This window comes from Lutjanus erythropterus, chromosome 1 (assembly GCF_056507025.1).
Source record: "Lutjanus erythropterus isolate fLutEry1 chromosome 1, fLutEry1.hap2, whole genome shotgun sequence".
In the NCBI taxonomy this organism is placed as follows: Eukaryota; Metazoa; Chordata; class Actinopteri; order Lutjaniformes; family Lutjanidae; genus Lutjanus; species Lutjanus erythropterus.
Genome location: NC_139317.1, coordinates 6,846,541 through 6,861,912, shown reverse-complemented (window position 1 = coordinate 6,861,912; position 15,372 = coordinate 6,846,541). Strand labels below are relative to the sequence as shown.

The following is a 15,372-nucleotide window of genomic DNA, read 5'->3' as shown; positions in this document are numbered from 1 at the left end:
TAGATTAGCTACACTGCATGGCCAAAAGTATGCTTTTGGTCTGGGGCTGATTTTTATGTTTTATTATTATATTTTACCTTATCTTGTCCCAGTTTAGGATGACATTTAGGGTTTTGGGTATTACAAGAAACCTGTTTCCCAACAGCATTCAGAAAAATACCCTGTCTTAACTTAGGATGGGAATTTAGCTATTGCAGATGCATCCCAACTGGGGAATTCCCTAAGTTAGGAATCCTCAGTTAGGATGGGAATAACCGTCAGGAATGGCAGCACCACTGTTGGTAGGTCTGCACAACATGAACACAAAATATTATGACTGAAAGGCAACTGACACCCTATTATGATGCTTTAAATTTCCCGGATCACAAGGTACTTTTATATACATAGGTACATATCAACTACCAAACCAATTAATTTTGAATTTTGACGTGCTCCATTTGTTCAAATCCTTATCATGGGTCAATAATTAGCAAGAAAACTCCCCTCCTCCAATAAACAATTAATTCTTCAGCCTCATCAAAACCAAAACTGAATGCCCATCTTCTCTTTCCCTGGCCCCCATGTCTGCAAAGAAGTGCATTAAGCTAAACTGGAACCGGCGAAAAGCCCCAATATTTAATTTGTTCAAACAAATTCTAACAAATTCAACTGGAACAGTGCACTTATAATTTAAAAAATAAGAGGGATGTCTTACTGAGAACATGGGAGCCACTTAGTGACCTTTTACCATCCACTTAGCCTGGTTTAATGTGCTCTGATTCTATGTAGAAAAGAAACATTTTTTACTGTGATGACAATACTGAGATTATTATAAGCATTATTATTTATTTATTCATTTATGTGCGAAACTTTAATTCAAAACTGCATTTTATCAAATCGTCTTCTTTCTTTTCCTTTTCTTTTCTACTTTGGTCATTATCATTACTTTACCTTATCTTTTCTTGTGGGGATGTTTGGTTGTTAAATAATGAAAAGAAACTGAAACTGAAAGAAAAGATTGGAAGAATTGTCATCTTAACACATTTCAAAGGAGAGGTATTTGACGAATTCGAGTTCTGACACACACATGGAAGAGATTTTGAGGGGGGAGACGACTTGAGGTAAAAGTTCCCGTTGAAGACTGTGCATTCTGTTTTATTATTTAGGCGAAGGCAAAAGTGAAGCTGTGTTGCATACGGATGGATTTGAGCTAGACCCCTTCTTTGAGCTTAAGAGAAATCTTAATGGTAGAGGATACAGTGACATTTTAGACATGGCTGCGCGTCCAAATTTGTCCAAACAGTCAGCGGAAGGTCCTTTTAGTGCATCAACAGGGACGGCTGTGGCAGAGGATCATGCCTTGTTGGGTGAGGCCTTATTTTGCATGCAAGACAGACAGTCAGCTGTGGACAGGTGATTGGCTGTGATGTCCCCTTAATGGGGAGCAGCCAAAAGAGGAAAAAGAGGATCGAGGCCACACAATTTTGGGATGAATTAAAACGTTACGGTCCAACATGACTAATGTTCTTGTGGCAAAATGGGAGCAAATCCCTGCAGCTAGGTTCCAAAATTTTTTGGGGAAAGCCTTTCCAGAAGAGTGGAGGCTGTTACAGCAGCAGAATAATGTCTAAAGCTTGTTCACCAACCACGTATGGGCGTAATGTCCAGGCACCAACATAATTTGCTCTGGTGTCCATTTACCATTTAATGCATTTCATATCCCAGCATAAACATAAAGCTTTCCACCACCTTTAGTAATTTCCATGTATTTATATTCCATAATTTAAATTCAAAACATTGTTTGAAACAATCACCTCTCTAGCTGCTCTATTCCATCATTTGCAAATTGTCCGTGACGTCCAGAGTGAAAAATGCGGATGTAGTGCTATACAGTCAGGGTATATATTGTCAAGCAAGTGTGTGTGTGTGTGTGTGTATGAGCCTGGGGACAATCCAGAGGCACAAACTGTGTGGAAGGCACTTTGCAAATTGCATTGATCTCTCCCTAGACCTGCCTTCCACCTGCCGCCCATTCTAATGCCTGTGTTACAGAGGGGTGGAGGGAGATGGGGGCAGTTGGAAACACCCACTTCTTTTTCCCTCTCTTGTCATTTTCCGCCTCTTTCCTCTATCCTCGTCTTTGTGTTTACCTTGTGTTTTGCCACTCTGCCTTTTCTGAATCTATCTCTTCCCTCCTTACACACACACACACACACACACACACACACACACACACACACACGCGCAGACATCCACCAGTGGCAGCATATTTCCATGCTTTCCTTTGCTAATCATTGGTATGACTGACATGCTTTCCTCTGTCCTGTCCTCCTAATTACAACATCATTAGTCGTCACGGTGATGAGCAGCAGTGCAGATACAGAACATGACTTAATGAGTGAGAAATCATGGTGGAACATGGCAACGGGGTCTAAATTAATCATGTTTTAATTTTTGCTTCTGTCAAATTAGTTAGAAGTTGATCAAAATATCTCAAAAGGTGCTTAGCTCAGCGATCAGGTTTTGAACTCGCACCTGGGACTTCAGGGATTTTCAGTGCGGTTTGTAACCTTTTCCACTCCACTCCTCCCTACCATATGCTTATTTTTGTCATTCTTATGGGGTGAAGGGGGGATTAAAGGTGGAGACAGAGGTCAACCGTATATACTGCATAGAATATGCATGCATCATTTGAAAGCTGGAACATGACGATTATCCTAGACATCACAATAAGTCTTTTTACACAGAAAGTTACAAAATATTGAATTAGAATAGTTGAAATAAGAGTATTATATTACGTGCAAATAACCGCATGGTTTCTGTGCAAAACTGCATAGAATTAGCATAAAGTAGGCATATCTGTAAGGGATTCTAAAGAGTTTTTCAATCACCAAACCTTTGGGTCTCATATGATACTACTATCTTCAGCTGTAAAACTGAGCCTGCTACAGCCTCTACATTTAAGCCTCAGGTTTTGAGAAGTCAGTGAAAACACAAAAGCGATGTTTTCTACGGACGTTGCAGCCTCACAAGCTGCAGTTGTTTAGTGCTGGCGAAACAAGCACTCAGGCAGTTTCGTCGGGTGATGCTGCCTCCCTCAAGCCGCTGACAACCCATGATGCAACATATTTAATTACTGAAATCGCGTTTAAGCAGTTTGGAAAATCAAAGCATAATTAAGCTTAATGATGCTCCCATCACTTGGACAGCAGCCGCGTATTGCAAGTGCACAGTCATGAAAATTACATGAACAGGCTTCTTGAGCACCAACCGAATTGGGGTTTGACTGCTTGGTGATATTCTTAGTCTAAATTTATCATTTTCAAATTTAGATGAAAAGGTTTAATCATTTTATACTTTGTGTAAGAAAATTCCAGAAAGGTTTTGGCAAAAAAAGAAGAAGAAAGAAAAAGTATGAAACTTAACAGCAAATGTTGCCACTGTTTCAAGCATTTAAAGACCAAATTAAAAAGAAAAGCAGGGTCAAATCTTGTTTTAATACTTTAGTTGTAATTGGTATGCACTGTATGCTCTGTAAATCTGATAGAGTGGGATTCAATAACATTTTATCAAACCTGAATCCGTGATCAGATCCACTCTCCAGACCTTATCCTGCATTCAAGTCATGTTGGAATCATTTGAAAAATTAGTTCCAGACTGGGAAAGTTCATGCGAACGCCCCCTCAAGTCTGAAGAACTAGCAAGGTTGGCAAAAACTTTGAAAAACAACTTACTGAGCTGATGTCTAAATGTACACAGAATCATGATGGAAGAAGATAAATGTTTGATTGATACATTTTTTATTACTTCAGATATTGTATATCAATTTTTTGCTCACATGCAATAAGCTTGCAAGTATTAGTTGTTGTAGAGAGACCTAGATTAGTTAGATAAAAGCTATTTATTAACATTAACCCTGTTAACAAGTCAAGTAAAGCAATATGTCAGTGGTTTTAGGGAATGTATTGGTGCAACAAGTCAAAGTGATTCAATATACTTAAATAGCAACATGAATCTTATTTGGGAGGCTAGTCTCAGAATCACTCAGACGTTACAACAAGTACAATAACTACCGTATCCTTTGTAGCATCCAGGTTGTTCCTACATTAAGACCTAAAAGCTGGTGCACACACCAAAGTCGAAACTTCCCAACTTGGGAAATGGGATCATCCAAGGAGCATTTGAATTCAACATCAAATAAAATATATATTTGCAGAGGGATTCTCCTCCTGCCAGGTCCACCGCAAAGTGGAAAACTATAATTATTTTGAAATTTTCATATTTGAAGATGTTATCAAACATGTAATCAAGTAATCCTTAAAAATACCCCTACTAATTCTTTTACTCTTTTAAAATGTAATAGTTACTTATTTTTCATAATCCTATTATGTAATCCTCATTACATGTAATCCATTACTATCCAACCTTGGCCATATTTAATATATAAACCTAAAAGACTGACATTTAAATAGTCAGTATGTTACAATACACATCCTCCAGATATATTGCATATCTGCTGTTAATTAAATGACAACCTGAATGAATTTAAAGTACATTACTCTCTGCCAGTAAAAAAAGAAGTTGGAAAATTCCTTTTTTTTTCCATCGACGTGGAACTGGATCCAAAATGTAACCGGCTTTCAGAACACAGCCCTAATATCCATTGTATCTCAGACTTTAGAAAATTGAATACACATGGTGTGCTTTCCCTCTCTTCACCTCAGTGGCCCCAGTGTAAACACAGATGTTAAGCCAAGCCACTGATGGTCCTCTGGTTTGCAGAGGCTGCCAGCGCTCTAACGAGTCTCCTCAGACTCTGCAAGGGCCCTACACAGACCGCTATCGACTATCTCACTTCATCTGCCCCCGAACCTGCAGCGACCGTCCCACTGCGGCAGCCTCCAGTGCAAATATACAGTTAAATATAGTTCATGCAGTGCATGGCTGAGTGGCCACTCGATCGCGGATTTTAAAACTGATGGTCGGGCGTGTACATGACCGCACACACGCCTATGAATGTCAGAGGGCATGTAAACAGCAACACAAATATTCACTCGCTTTAACACTAACGTGGGGTCACAGAACTACAATAGAGAAGCAAATGCCACCGCAGGCCCACAAAGTGCTTTTCATGTAACTGGTAAACAAACATAAGTGTAATTTAATCTTTTTTTTTTTCATTCTATCGTTCAGTTCAATAAAGGAGTTGTTAAACACAGTGCAGCCTCCACATGAGCAGGAAATCGTTTTGGTATAATAAAACAGCAATAAGTCACTCTTGTTGTAAAAATGAAAAACACTGACTGCTGCTTTTCAATAACATGTGCTCACAGAGTTTATTAAAGATGCCATTTCTGAATTGGCCAGTCAGTGAAAATGTCTGGTTTTCAGTGTGTATTGGCAGTAAGTCTGCATTGATTGTGAGAAGCTGCTGAAACCAAGTTTGAACAAATTTGGCCAAAATGAGAGCTTGAAATTCATCAGTATGGGTTACACAAGGCTTGGTTCACTTGCATTTTGTGAGCCATTGTTCTCCTGGTAAAGCAACTGTCAAAATTGCACTACTGAACTTTGTTAAAACACTGGAACTGTCACTTTATGCAGCTGTTGCCTGCACAGAACTTTGCTTTAAAAAGGTTTCCAATTTGCATTTATTTCAGTGACACGTCAAAGATGCATCTGAAGCTGCTGATGTTGGAAATTATACAAAACAAAACTGGAAATTACGCACATATTTTAAGAAATGAAAGTTTTTTACAGTCATTTTAATGTAGGTACCATCACAATATTAAACACACATTCTGTACTCAGTATTGCTACTGCATGAGCGCTCATTACGGCGCCGAACTCATCTTTGAACTCACCTGTTATTTTGATCTCAACAGCATACCTGTGTTTTATGGCGAGATGTGGCACAGGTGTTGCATTGTCAAAACAAACAGACAAATACCTCACGATGACACAGATGCTGACTCACTGAATGAAAACTATAATAGCGACGCTGCACACTCATGGCGAATGATGTGCCATCATGAGAACGCTGTTTGATGAAAACCCCCAAGCTTAACTGTTAAGCATCATCGAGCTCTTAAGACTTTGCCGACCACATATGAGGTGGATCTATTTAACAGCAAGGAGCAATTTCTAAGAGTATCAGGCCGGTAATTTCCTGTTGCCAGTAGGTGCACTATGGCTATGAATCATATGCCCACCTACTTCTTCCCACTCAAGCAAGGGCACCTTGAGCCAAAACACCAAATCTGCCAACAGACATATAACCACCCGACAAAGTACACAACACAACTTCTGTGGCAGTTCCCTGGTGTCTCCAGGACCACATGTTGCCAAAATCAGACACACACACGCCCACGCACGCAGAAGGTGAAAACAATACCAGCCTCATACTGTTGTGGCTGGCAATAATGCAATTCATGCTCACTGCGATCAACAGCTTTTAAATGCGAAGATATGCATCTCCCATCAATTAAGTGAAACCAAAATCTTTTTAAATAATGATAATCACAATTCCGCAGAAAGTCGACAAATACTTAAAGTGAAGCATCGCTCAGCACTAGTCGTTGTAACTGTGTACTGTGCAGTGGTGTGTAGCAAATTAAAGACTATGGCATTGGAATTAGAATGGCTGGTTCAGCAAAATCATTAACATTATAATAAAAACACCTGCAATATCTCACTACTATAGTATGGTGTGTGCCGCTAACTAAAGGCTCACTGCAAGCACACTGAAGGCTGACAGCTTTTTTTTTTTAATTCCCAGGTTATATAAAGCAATTGTTTGAAGAGCATTTAAATGATAGCTGCTAACGGCATTGAAATATAGTGGTTGAAATGGTCTTTACACAGAGGATGTGTTACCTAGACTGAAAAACATTTGCTGAATTAATTCCTACTATATTGTGTTAAACGTCCATTTAAGGATTTATTAATTTTCTGTTATTGAAGCACTTTGATTTAATCACTGGCTGTCCTTGTTTTCATTTTCTGACAATAATCACACAACAACAAGAGTGTTGTGAGAACACCCTTAAGGTCTATGCAGCTGGTTGAATGGAGGTATTTATAAAGAGATTGGATTTTTGTACTGTTTGACTATTTGGTTTTTTTATGTGCCACACACATGAGCTCACACACACTGCACAAAAACATCTCATTTCCACCCTCCTTCCTCCCTCCATCTGCACGAAACTGTCGGGCCAAGCGGGCAAGGCGCCTGGGCGGGGCGACAGGTCAACAGGGAGCAGGGTGAGCAGCGAAGGAGAGGAGGCACACATGTGGAAAAAAACACAGGCTGAAACCGGTCCAGAATCAATTTCCATCACCTCTGTGGCAGCTGCTGCCTGGTTAGGAGATGTGAAGGAGGAGCTGAACCACAGCGACCATGGCGTTACGGAGCAGAGGACCAGCTACCGTCAAAGAACGTGGAGGAAGGCTCGGGTCTGCGTTTGTGGGCGGTTGTGTCTGTGTGTCTGGAGGGCTGTTCCGGGGCAGGAACTTACCTCTGCAGATGGTGCCGTTGCCCACGTAGCCCGGCTTGCAGGTACACAGGTGTCCTCTGATGGTGTTGGTGCAGATGGCGTTCTCATCACACAAATTCTGGCCGCTGGCGCACTCATCGTGCTCTGGGGGAGAGATGGAGAGACAGACTCCTCAGTCAGAGTGGTTGTGTGTTTGTTGTGTGAAAGATGGAGAGGTCATTGAAAAAAAAAAAAATAAAAAGCTCATTTCTTTTTCAGCTGCCCAGCCGGAAAAAATGTGAAAATTCCACTGATGAGCGGACAGTCGACAAGCTAGCTGGCTGAGAATATGAGGTCACAGCTGAGCTTTTTGTCTGTCGACGGCCAGCTTCCTGAACACCCAGCACCAGTTCTGCCTGGCAATTTCAAAACGGATGTGAATCGTGAACATGAAGGCGACAACAAAACGATGACAAAGGCACGGTTGCTTTTTATAGCCTTGTTTTACTTTAAAACCACTGTTGGGTTGTAGAGGTGTTAGGAGCAACAGCTGCTACATGCCAGGTGTGCTGACTGATTGCTCAGTATCAGCATCAATTAGCCTAATGATGTTGGCTGAGATACTGCGACTGGTGACACACAAACATCAAGAAATATATCAACACTTAACATTCGCAAAATCATGTAAACAAGATGTGAACAAGCTTCCTAGGCTTTCAGACCACTACCTAGAGAGTTTAGATCTGCTAATGACAAATAGTTGCTTAAAATGTCTCAGCATTTCCCAGTGTCCCGGAATAATAACAGTAAATAGCAAAATATGGACTCCATATTCAAATTGTTACTAAAAACTTTGGGACTATGGCTGCAACAGAGATATCCGATGAGGATTATAAGAACCTTGTTGTTGTATCCCTCCACCAACCCACCAGACTCACATCATGCATGCAGGACTTTGAAGGAATTTAATCAAATGCATTAAGTGTCAAAATGGAAGCTGTCACTATATTGACATGTATGAATCCAGACTTCCACTGGAAATCCAATTTCCGCGTATGAATTCTTGAGTTATGGCCAAAAATGTGTTTCAGCAGGTCGCAGCGACCTTTGACCACCAAATGCTGATCAAGTCACCAATGAGTCCAAGTGGATATCTGCACCAAATTTGAAGAAATTCACTCCAGGAGTCCCTGAGATCAATGGGATGGACAAAAGGTTACGATGACCCTGACCTTTGACCTCTGACCACTGAATTCTAATCAGCTCATCTTTAAGTTCAAGCGGATATTTGTACTGTATTTGAAGAAATTCCCTCCAGTAATCCCTGAGATACCTCATTCATGAGAATGGGATGGACATGAGGTCACAGTGATCTTGACCTTTGACCTCTGACGACCAAATTTTAATTTGCTCCTCTTTGAGCTCGAGTGGATATTTGAACAAAATCTGAAGTAATTCCCTCAAGGCATTCTTGAGATATTGCATTCACAAGAATGGGTTGAACGGACTGAAGCGCCCCCAAAAATTATGCCTCTGACAGAATTGCAGAATATTGCAGAATATTCACACTTAGTTACGAGTAACAGTATAGTTAGTTGCATGGTATGTCTGTATTTACATTTCCGTAGCCACACCATTTTGAGAGGAAAGTGATAATGTTGCAGTTGTACTGGTTCTACCAGGAAACCACCATTTCTGAGTGCTCGATAACAACTGCTTTCAGTCTGAAGCTTGAACAACTAACTGTGTCGGCTTCCCCAGAGCATTACTGTAGAGTAGACTGTGTTATGGACTTACTGTATTACTACAACTGCCTATGTTTTGCTACCACTGAACTTTACCACCATCTACTGGATTTTAAGATGCACTGTATGACATTTATTCCACCATGGTCATTTGACCTTTCTTGCAATGTTAGCAAATAACTTAATTCGGATCCCCTGCAAGCATTTAATGGGTTCTTCCTTGTCCCATGCTACAGCCTTCCACTAAGTTTCATGAAAATCAGGCTGGTAGTTTTTCTGTAATCTTGCAGACAAAGAGACAAACACACCAAAAGCATACCCTCCTTAGCAGATGTATTAACAGAATGTCAACAGAGATAATAAGGAGAAAATGTAAAACATGGCCACATCCAGTCCTACTTGTCCGACCTGTGCCACATAACTTTTACTGCATCCGACCTAGTTATTATAACTCAAAACAATGTAGTAGATAAAGGCAGTTAGCAATGCATGACTTTCCTGTTTGACAGGCTTTGGCTCCAGATGTCTGAAGAGCTGCAAACTGAACCAAGTACACTGCAGAAAGAGCAACGGACGAGTTCTCTACAGCTGACAACAGCGAGCGCACCGTGCAAGCACAATTTTTGCATTTCCCTCCTCATCCTTGAATTGAGAGCAACTCTGTCCTTCATGGTCGGAAAACTGAGTGGCTGTTTTATTATAGAACACAGTGCAAGGTCAGCAATATGAAAATATGACCAGTTTTGTTTCATTCATGTACTGTACATAGTCCTACATGCATGCTCAGGGTCTGTGATTTATATTCTGCTGGGTACCATGAATTGCTGTCTTGATTTGTATATGTTTGCTGTTAGCTGGAGGCCGGAGCGAATAAGGAGTGGGTTTACTGCAGGTATTGCAGGTGGTGAATGATTAACCACCACTCAGAGATCTTCTACTAAACAGTAATTCCATCTCACTGCTCTGATACTTGAATTCAGGGGTGTTCCCGTGTAGCAGCAGAAAAAAAAAAAAACTTTAGCTTTCCAGATGTTTGTTAAATATCCTTGACTTTGACAGTTGGCCACCTCTGCTGAGGACCTTGAACGTTTGTTTTGTTGAGTATCAAAAACTCAATACCTGCAGCCTGAAAGGTGACTCATAACAGTTTGAATTACTTATGAATCTCTGTTTAATAGTGAAAAAAATAAGAAACTACGTCCACAGCATTATCCATTTTTCCACCATGCAATATGTTCATAAAACTCAAACATTTTACAAAGAAGGGCTATTAATCTGACACTAAGATGTCCACCCTTGCCTATGTTTGCTTATATTAATTGGAAATGGCATAAACAGATAACTGTATTTTTATTTGAGTTTTTGGAGCACACTGAGGTTAGGAGTGGACAGCAATTTCATAAATTATGCTGCATTAGTGGTTTGAGAAGTTTAATAAACATTTTGTTTTTTTTATGTGTGAAACTGGTTCACTATTCCATCGTAACTTGTTGTGAATCCTCAGCTTCAATACTCTTGTGTTGGAATGTTCAATAGTGCGTCAGGTGTCAATTAGATTTTATTCTGAAAGAACAAGAAATAATAAAATAAAACATTTAGACACAGTGCTAAAATACGATATCAGTTCATGTGTTATAAACCTACATTTTCCCAAACATGTTGGCAGTTACTCAACTTTCCACAAACCAAGTGACACGCATTGAACCTGGCGCCCCTGGGAGCCTGCAGCCTTGGGACATTTTCCAACTTTGATCGCTGGATAGTCCAGCCTTGTCCAAGAATTTTTATAAATGAGGCCCTGCAGTTCAGCTGAACTGCTCCAAACACAAGCTGAAAGGACCTGTGGGTGTAAGATTGAAGCTGCATGCAAATAGCCACACTTTTTTTTTTTTTACTCTCCCATTTTCTTCCAACTTGGGATGTGAAATTGCCTCGGATAACGCCACCGTTGGCCCACAGAGGGCTACAGACGTGACATGTTACAGTCATGATAACTGGCATCTTAAGCTTTCTCTTTTTACCTGCTGGTGCAGCCCAGCATCACAGCAGTTTGTGAAATGTCCATTTTTCCTGAGACTGTCGGCGTGACTTTCAAATTAATAAGGATGAACACAGCATAAACAGAGAGAAAGTCCACACTCTGGAAGAGGACGAGGTGGATGAGAGGGTCAAACACAGGACTTTCCCTCAAGAGACTGGGCTCCAGTTCCCAAATGAGACCAATGCTCAAAAACTGATTGTGTTAAGGAAGTAATTATTTAAACCCAAACCATGATAATTTCAAACTACGACTGTTAAATGTTGCTCAGGAAGCTTTATTTTGAAAATGTAACCAGATATTTACTGTTAATTTGACCACAGAATAGGTTGGGCGAACGGATGATGCCATCTTCCATCCGGATGGCTGAAGATCATCGGCCACTGAGTCCTCTGCCATCATTTGAGGCAGTGAATCCCCTCAGAGTTGCCACAGAGTTGTTGGAGGAGTTCAGTTTTTTAACGTGTGGGAGAGAAATTTAAAAGGAGCTGTTGCTGTTGTTCATTGCACTAAGTCTCCATGTCCCACTTACTATACACTATACACAGGGCTGATCTAGGAGGTGAAGAGTTACGGAGCTAAATCCAGAGACTGCAATCCAAATTTTTTCGTTGCCATGCGCCCGGGCAGAAGACTTGCCCGACACCTACTCTCTCACATGTGCTCCTGGCTGCACCTCTGCTCTCCTTGTCGGCTCTGTTCTTCACTCCTTTCTTCTCAAAACATTTTCATCTTTTGCCCCTCTTTCCTTTTCACCCGCTTTCTCCGTGAGTTTTCACATCTTGTCTCCTATTTTTCTCCTCTATTCTTTCCCTCACTTTCTCTTTCGCTCCTCGCTTTCCAACTCCTTAACTACAGACTTCCACCTCTGTCCTCCTCTGACCAACTCTCCTCCTGGCTCTTCATCACACATTTTTCTCCTCTCTCCTTCTTCCTTAACTTGTACTTTTCACTCCTTTCTCACTGCCCTCATCATCTCTCTCCTCTTGCCCCGTTCCCTCTTCTGCTTTGTGCGCTGCTGTGCCAGGTTTTCTTCTGTCTTTTCCTCCGCACTCTATCACTCATTTTCCCTCTTGGCTCGTTTTCACACTCATCTAATTTTCTTGACTTCTCTTTATCAATATCATCCTCCATCCTCCCTCCTTTATTTTCATCACTTTCTCCTTCATTCCTTTTTCTCAGCATCTTTTTATCATTGTAAACAGACAAAACTGAATTTCACAAACTAAATGAATGGACTTCACATAACTATACGCATATAAAAGCTACGAACCCTCCAGAAATACTATATTAAGCATCTTCATTATGTGTTATATTAAGTGTTACCCCTGAAGATTCACCTGAAATATCATCTGTCTCTTTGCTGGCGGCTGCTGCAGCTGCTGATGTACCACTTCCTGTAGGTGCCGGTGCTGGTGGCTTTTTGAAAAAAACTGCAAATGTCATAGATTATTATAATAAGTCTATGGTCCATACTCAATGACACCCGCAAGTGAGAATGAAGCACTTCTTCCTCAGGGTAGGCTAGGTGAGCTACATGCCTGTTGGCAGCGTATTACTGCCTCTCTGTTAGACTCCAGCAGCACACATTGACACACACAGACACAGACACAGACACACACACACACACACACACACACACACACACACACACACACAAATTACTTATCCAGTGTCATTTTCAAAACAGTCAGGGCTTTTGAGAAAACATTCAGGGCTTGAGCCTAAGTAGCTGCTGCCTAAATCTGCCTCTGGTCACATGCCATTTTGGTAGACATCGCCCGACCCTACCGTGGACTGACAATAACTGTGGATAAGACATTAGTTTGAAAGCTGAGTGTCATGAAAAAATTTAAATTCTTGTCCTAATTTCGTTAGTATTTCACAAACTGCCATGAGGCTGTGGAGAAGGGCATCGTGAGTAAAAAGTTTCCACTAGCTGTTACTTCCTGGACTGTGCAGACACCCCGACCAATCAACAGTCCTGCTGACGTCTTGATTTGTCATTGAAGGAAAAGCGCTGATGTTAATAACAACATTAACAGTGGTTCTGTTCTGTTCTGTACTGTTCTATTCAAGTGTTCCAGTCAGCTGTCAGGGTGTGACAGTGAGCCAGCATGCACAATACCAGGGCCCTGAAACCAAAGCAGCTAAATGGAATTCAGCCATCATCACCTCTGCCAGGTGTAGAAGGGATCATGTGATCAGTCATGTGTGTGTGCATGACAGTGTGTGTGTTCATGTGTGACCTGGAGCTTGTCTGCAACTAATTTCACACACGAGAGGATTGATCAGCTCAAAATGTTTTTGTGTATATTGATGACTGTGTGCAGTTAGATAAAAAAAAAAGATGTAATCAGATTAGAGGTACATTTAATAAAAATGAGGATTATAAGAAGGATTACAGTATTATGATAAAGGGAGATACACTATTATGCACAGTACACACACTGTTGCCACTTATTATTATGGCCTCCAGTGAAAAAATGTGTCACTAGGTGGAAGTCTTGCCATTTTTAGTCTTTAAATCAATTAATCAATCAATCAATAAATAAACTGGGTACAACAAAGGAATGAATAGCAGGATAATAATAAACCATGAAACATTAATTAATGAACAATGAACATAAAAATTTAGTGTATACTTAGTATATATATATGTATATATATATATATTGGACTTTCGGGATTTCTCACAATTTTTTGACATTTTATGGACCAAATAACTAATTAATTAATGAAAAAACAGTCAACAGATAAATTGATAATGAAAATAACCGTTACAAGAAAGACTTGAGAAATATAATACATTTTTCAAGTGAGAAGAAAGAGACAGGATTAATTAATTGATTCATCATTTTGAGTCTTTTCTTTTAATAAAATAAAGCCAAAACTCTTTGACTTCAGCCTCTGAAATGTGAATATTTTCTGCTTTCTTTACTCCTCTCTGACAGTGAACTCAATATTTTTGAGTTGTGGACAAAACAAGACATTTGAGGGTGTCATCTTGAGCTTTGATCAACATTTTTCACAATTTTCTGACATTTCATGGACCAAACAACTAATCAGTCGATTTAATCAATGATGAGAATAATTGTTAGTTGCAGACCTTAATACTTGGATTGGGTTACAAACTACATTTGACAGGTAATTAGTAACTGTATCAGGATACATTTTTAAAGTAACCCTCCCAACCCTACTTGGCAGTGTTGAAGAATATGTCATTAGTTAAAGTGTAAAATAAATGGATCCATCTTTAACCACTTGTGTAAAATCAGGTTGCAGAGGTAATAGTTCCAGCAAGGGACCCCTTTCCCTGGTTAAATTATCCAGCTGTGACTGGGGGATCCCGAGGCGTTCTCAGGCCACAGTGGAGATAAATTCCCTCCATCTAGTCCTCGGTCTGCACCGACGCACCCGGAACACCTCCCTCGGGAGGCGACCAGGTTGCATCCTTACGAGACACCCGAACCACCTCAACCGGCTCCTTTCTACGCAAAGCAGCAGCGGCACTACTCCGAGTCCCTCACGGATGACCGAGCTACTCTGTCCCTCGGGGAGACGCCGGCCAACCTCCTGAGAAAACCCATTTCGGCCGCTTCTGTCCGCCATCTCGTACTTTCGATCATGACCCACCCTTCATGACTGCAGGTGAGAGTGCATCGAGAGCTTTGCCTTCTGTTCGTCACATAGGTAAAGCACTGTAAAGCGAGCACAATACTGTTCCTGCTGCTCCGATTCTCCGGCCCATCTCACGCTCCATTGTCCCCTCACTCAAGAACAAGACCCCAAGATGCATGAACTCCCTCACTTGGGGTAAGGACTCATTCTCTACTCAGAGCAGACAATCCACGCAATGCAATTAATAATAAATGTAATGATCCATAACAGTTACTGTCAAAAACTCTGTATTTAATAATCAAAAAGGAGTTACATCCTAAAATTCTTTACAGGTTGCACTCAGAGGTTGTCTTCCATGAAAACGACATACTCTGAATCCCCTTTTTGAGATGACGGACATGTAAAATATATTCTGCATCCTAACTAATTATGACTCATGAGTTTTCCTTTGATAGTTTATCATGTCATCAACAGTGAACAATAATGACAGATCTCTGTCAGATCTAGTTTCTTC

The 15,372-nt window shown here is 40.7% G+C and overlaps 1 protein-coding gene across 1 annotated transcript in view; it reads right to left on the bottom strand.

The window, feature by feature from the left end:
• LOC146332578 (protein kinase C-binding protein NELL1-like) overlaps positions 1 to 15,372 on the bottom strand; it is a 381,691-nt gene that overhangs the window by 87,639 nt on the left and 278,680 nt on the right. Inside the window, exon 14 of the mRNA XM_084732249.1 lies at positions 7,497 to 7,619. Within this exon, the coding sequence (XP_084588375.1) occupies positions 7,497 to 7,619 (123 nt within the window). The remainder of the gene's footprint in view (positions 1 to 7,496; positions 7,620 to 15,372) is intronic.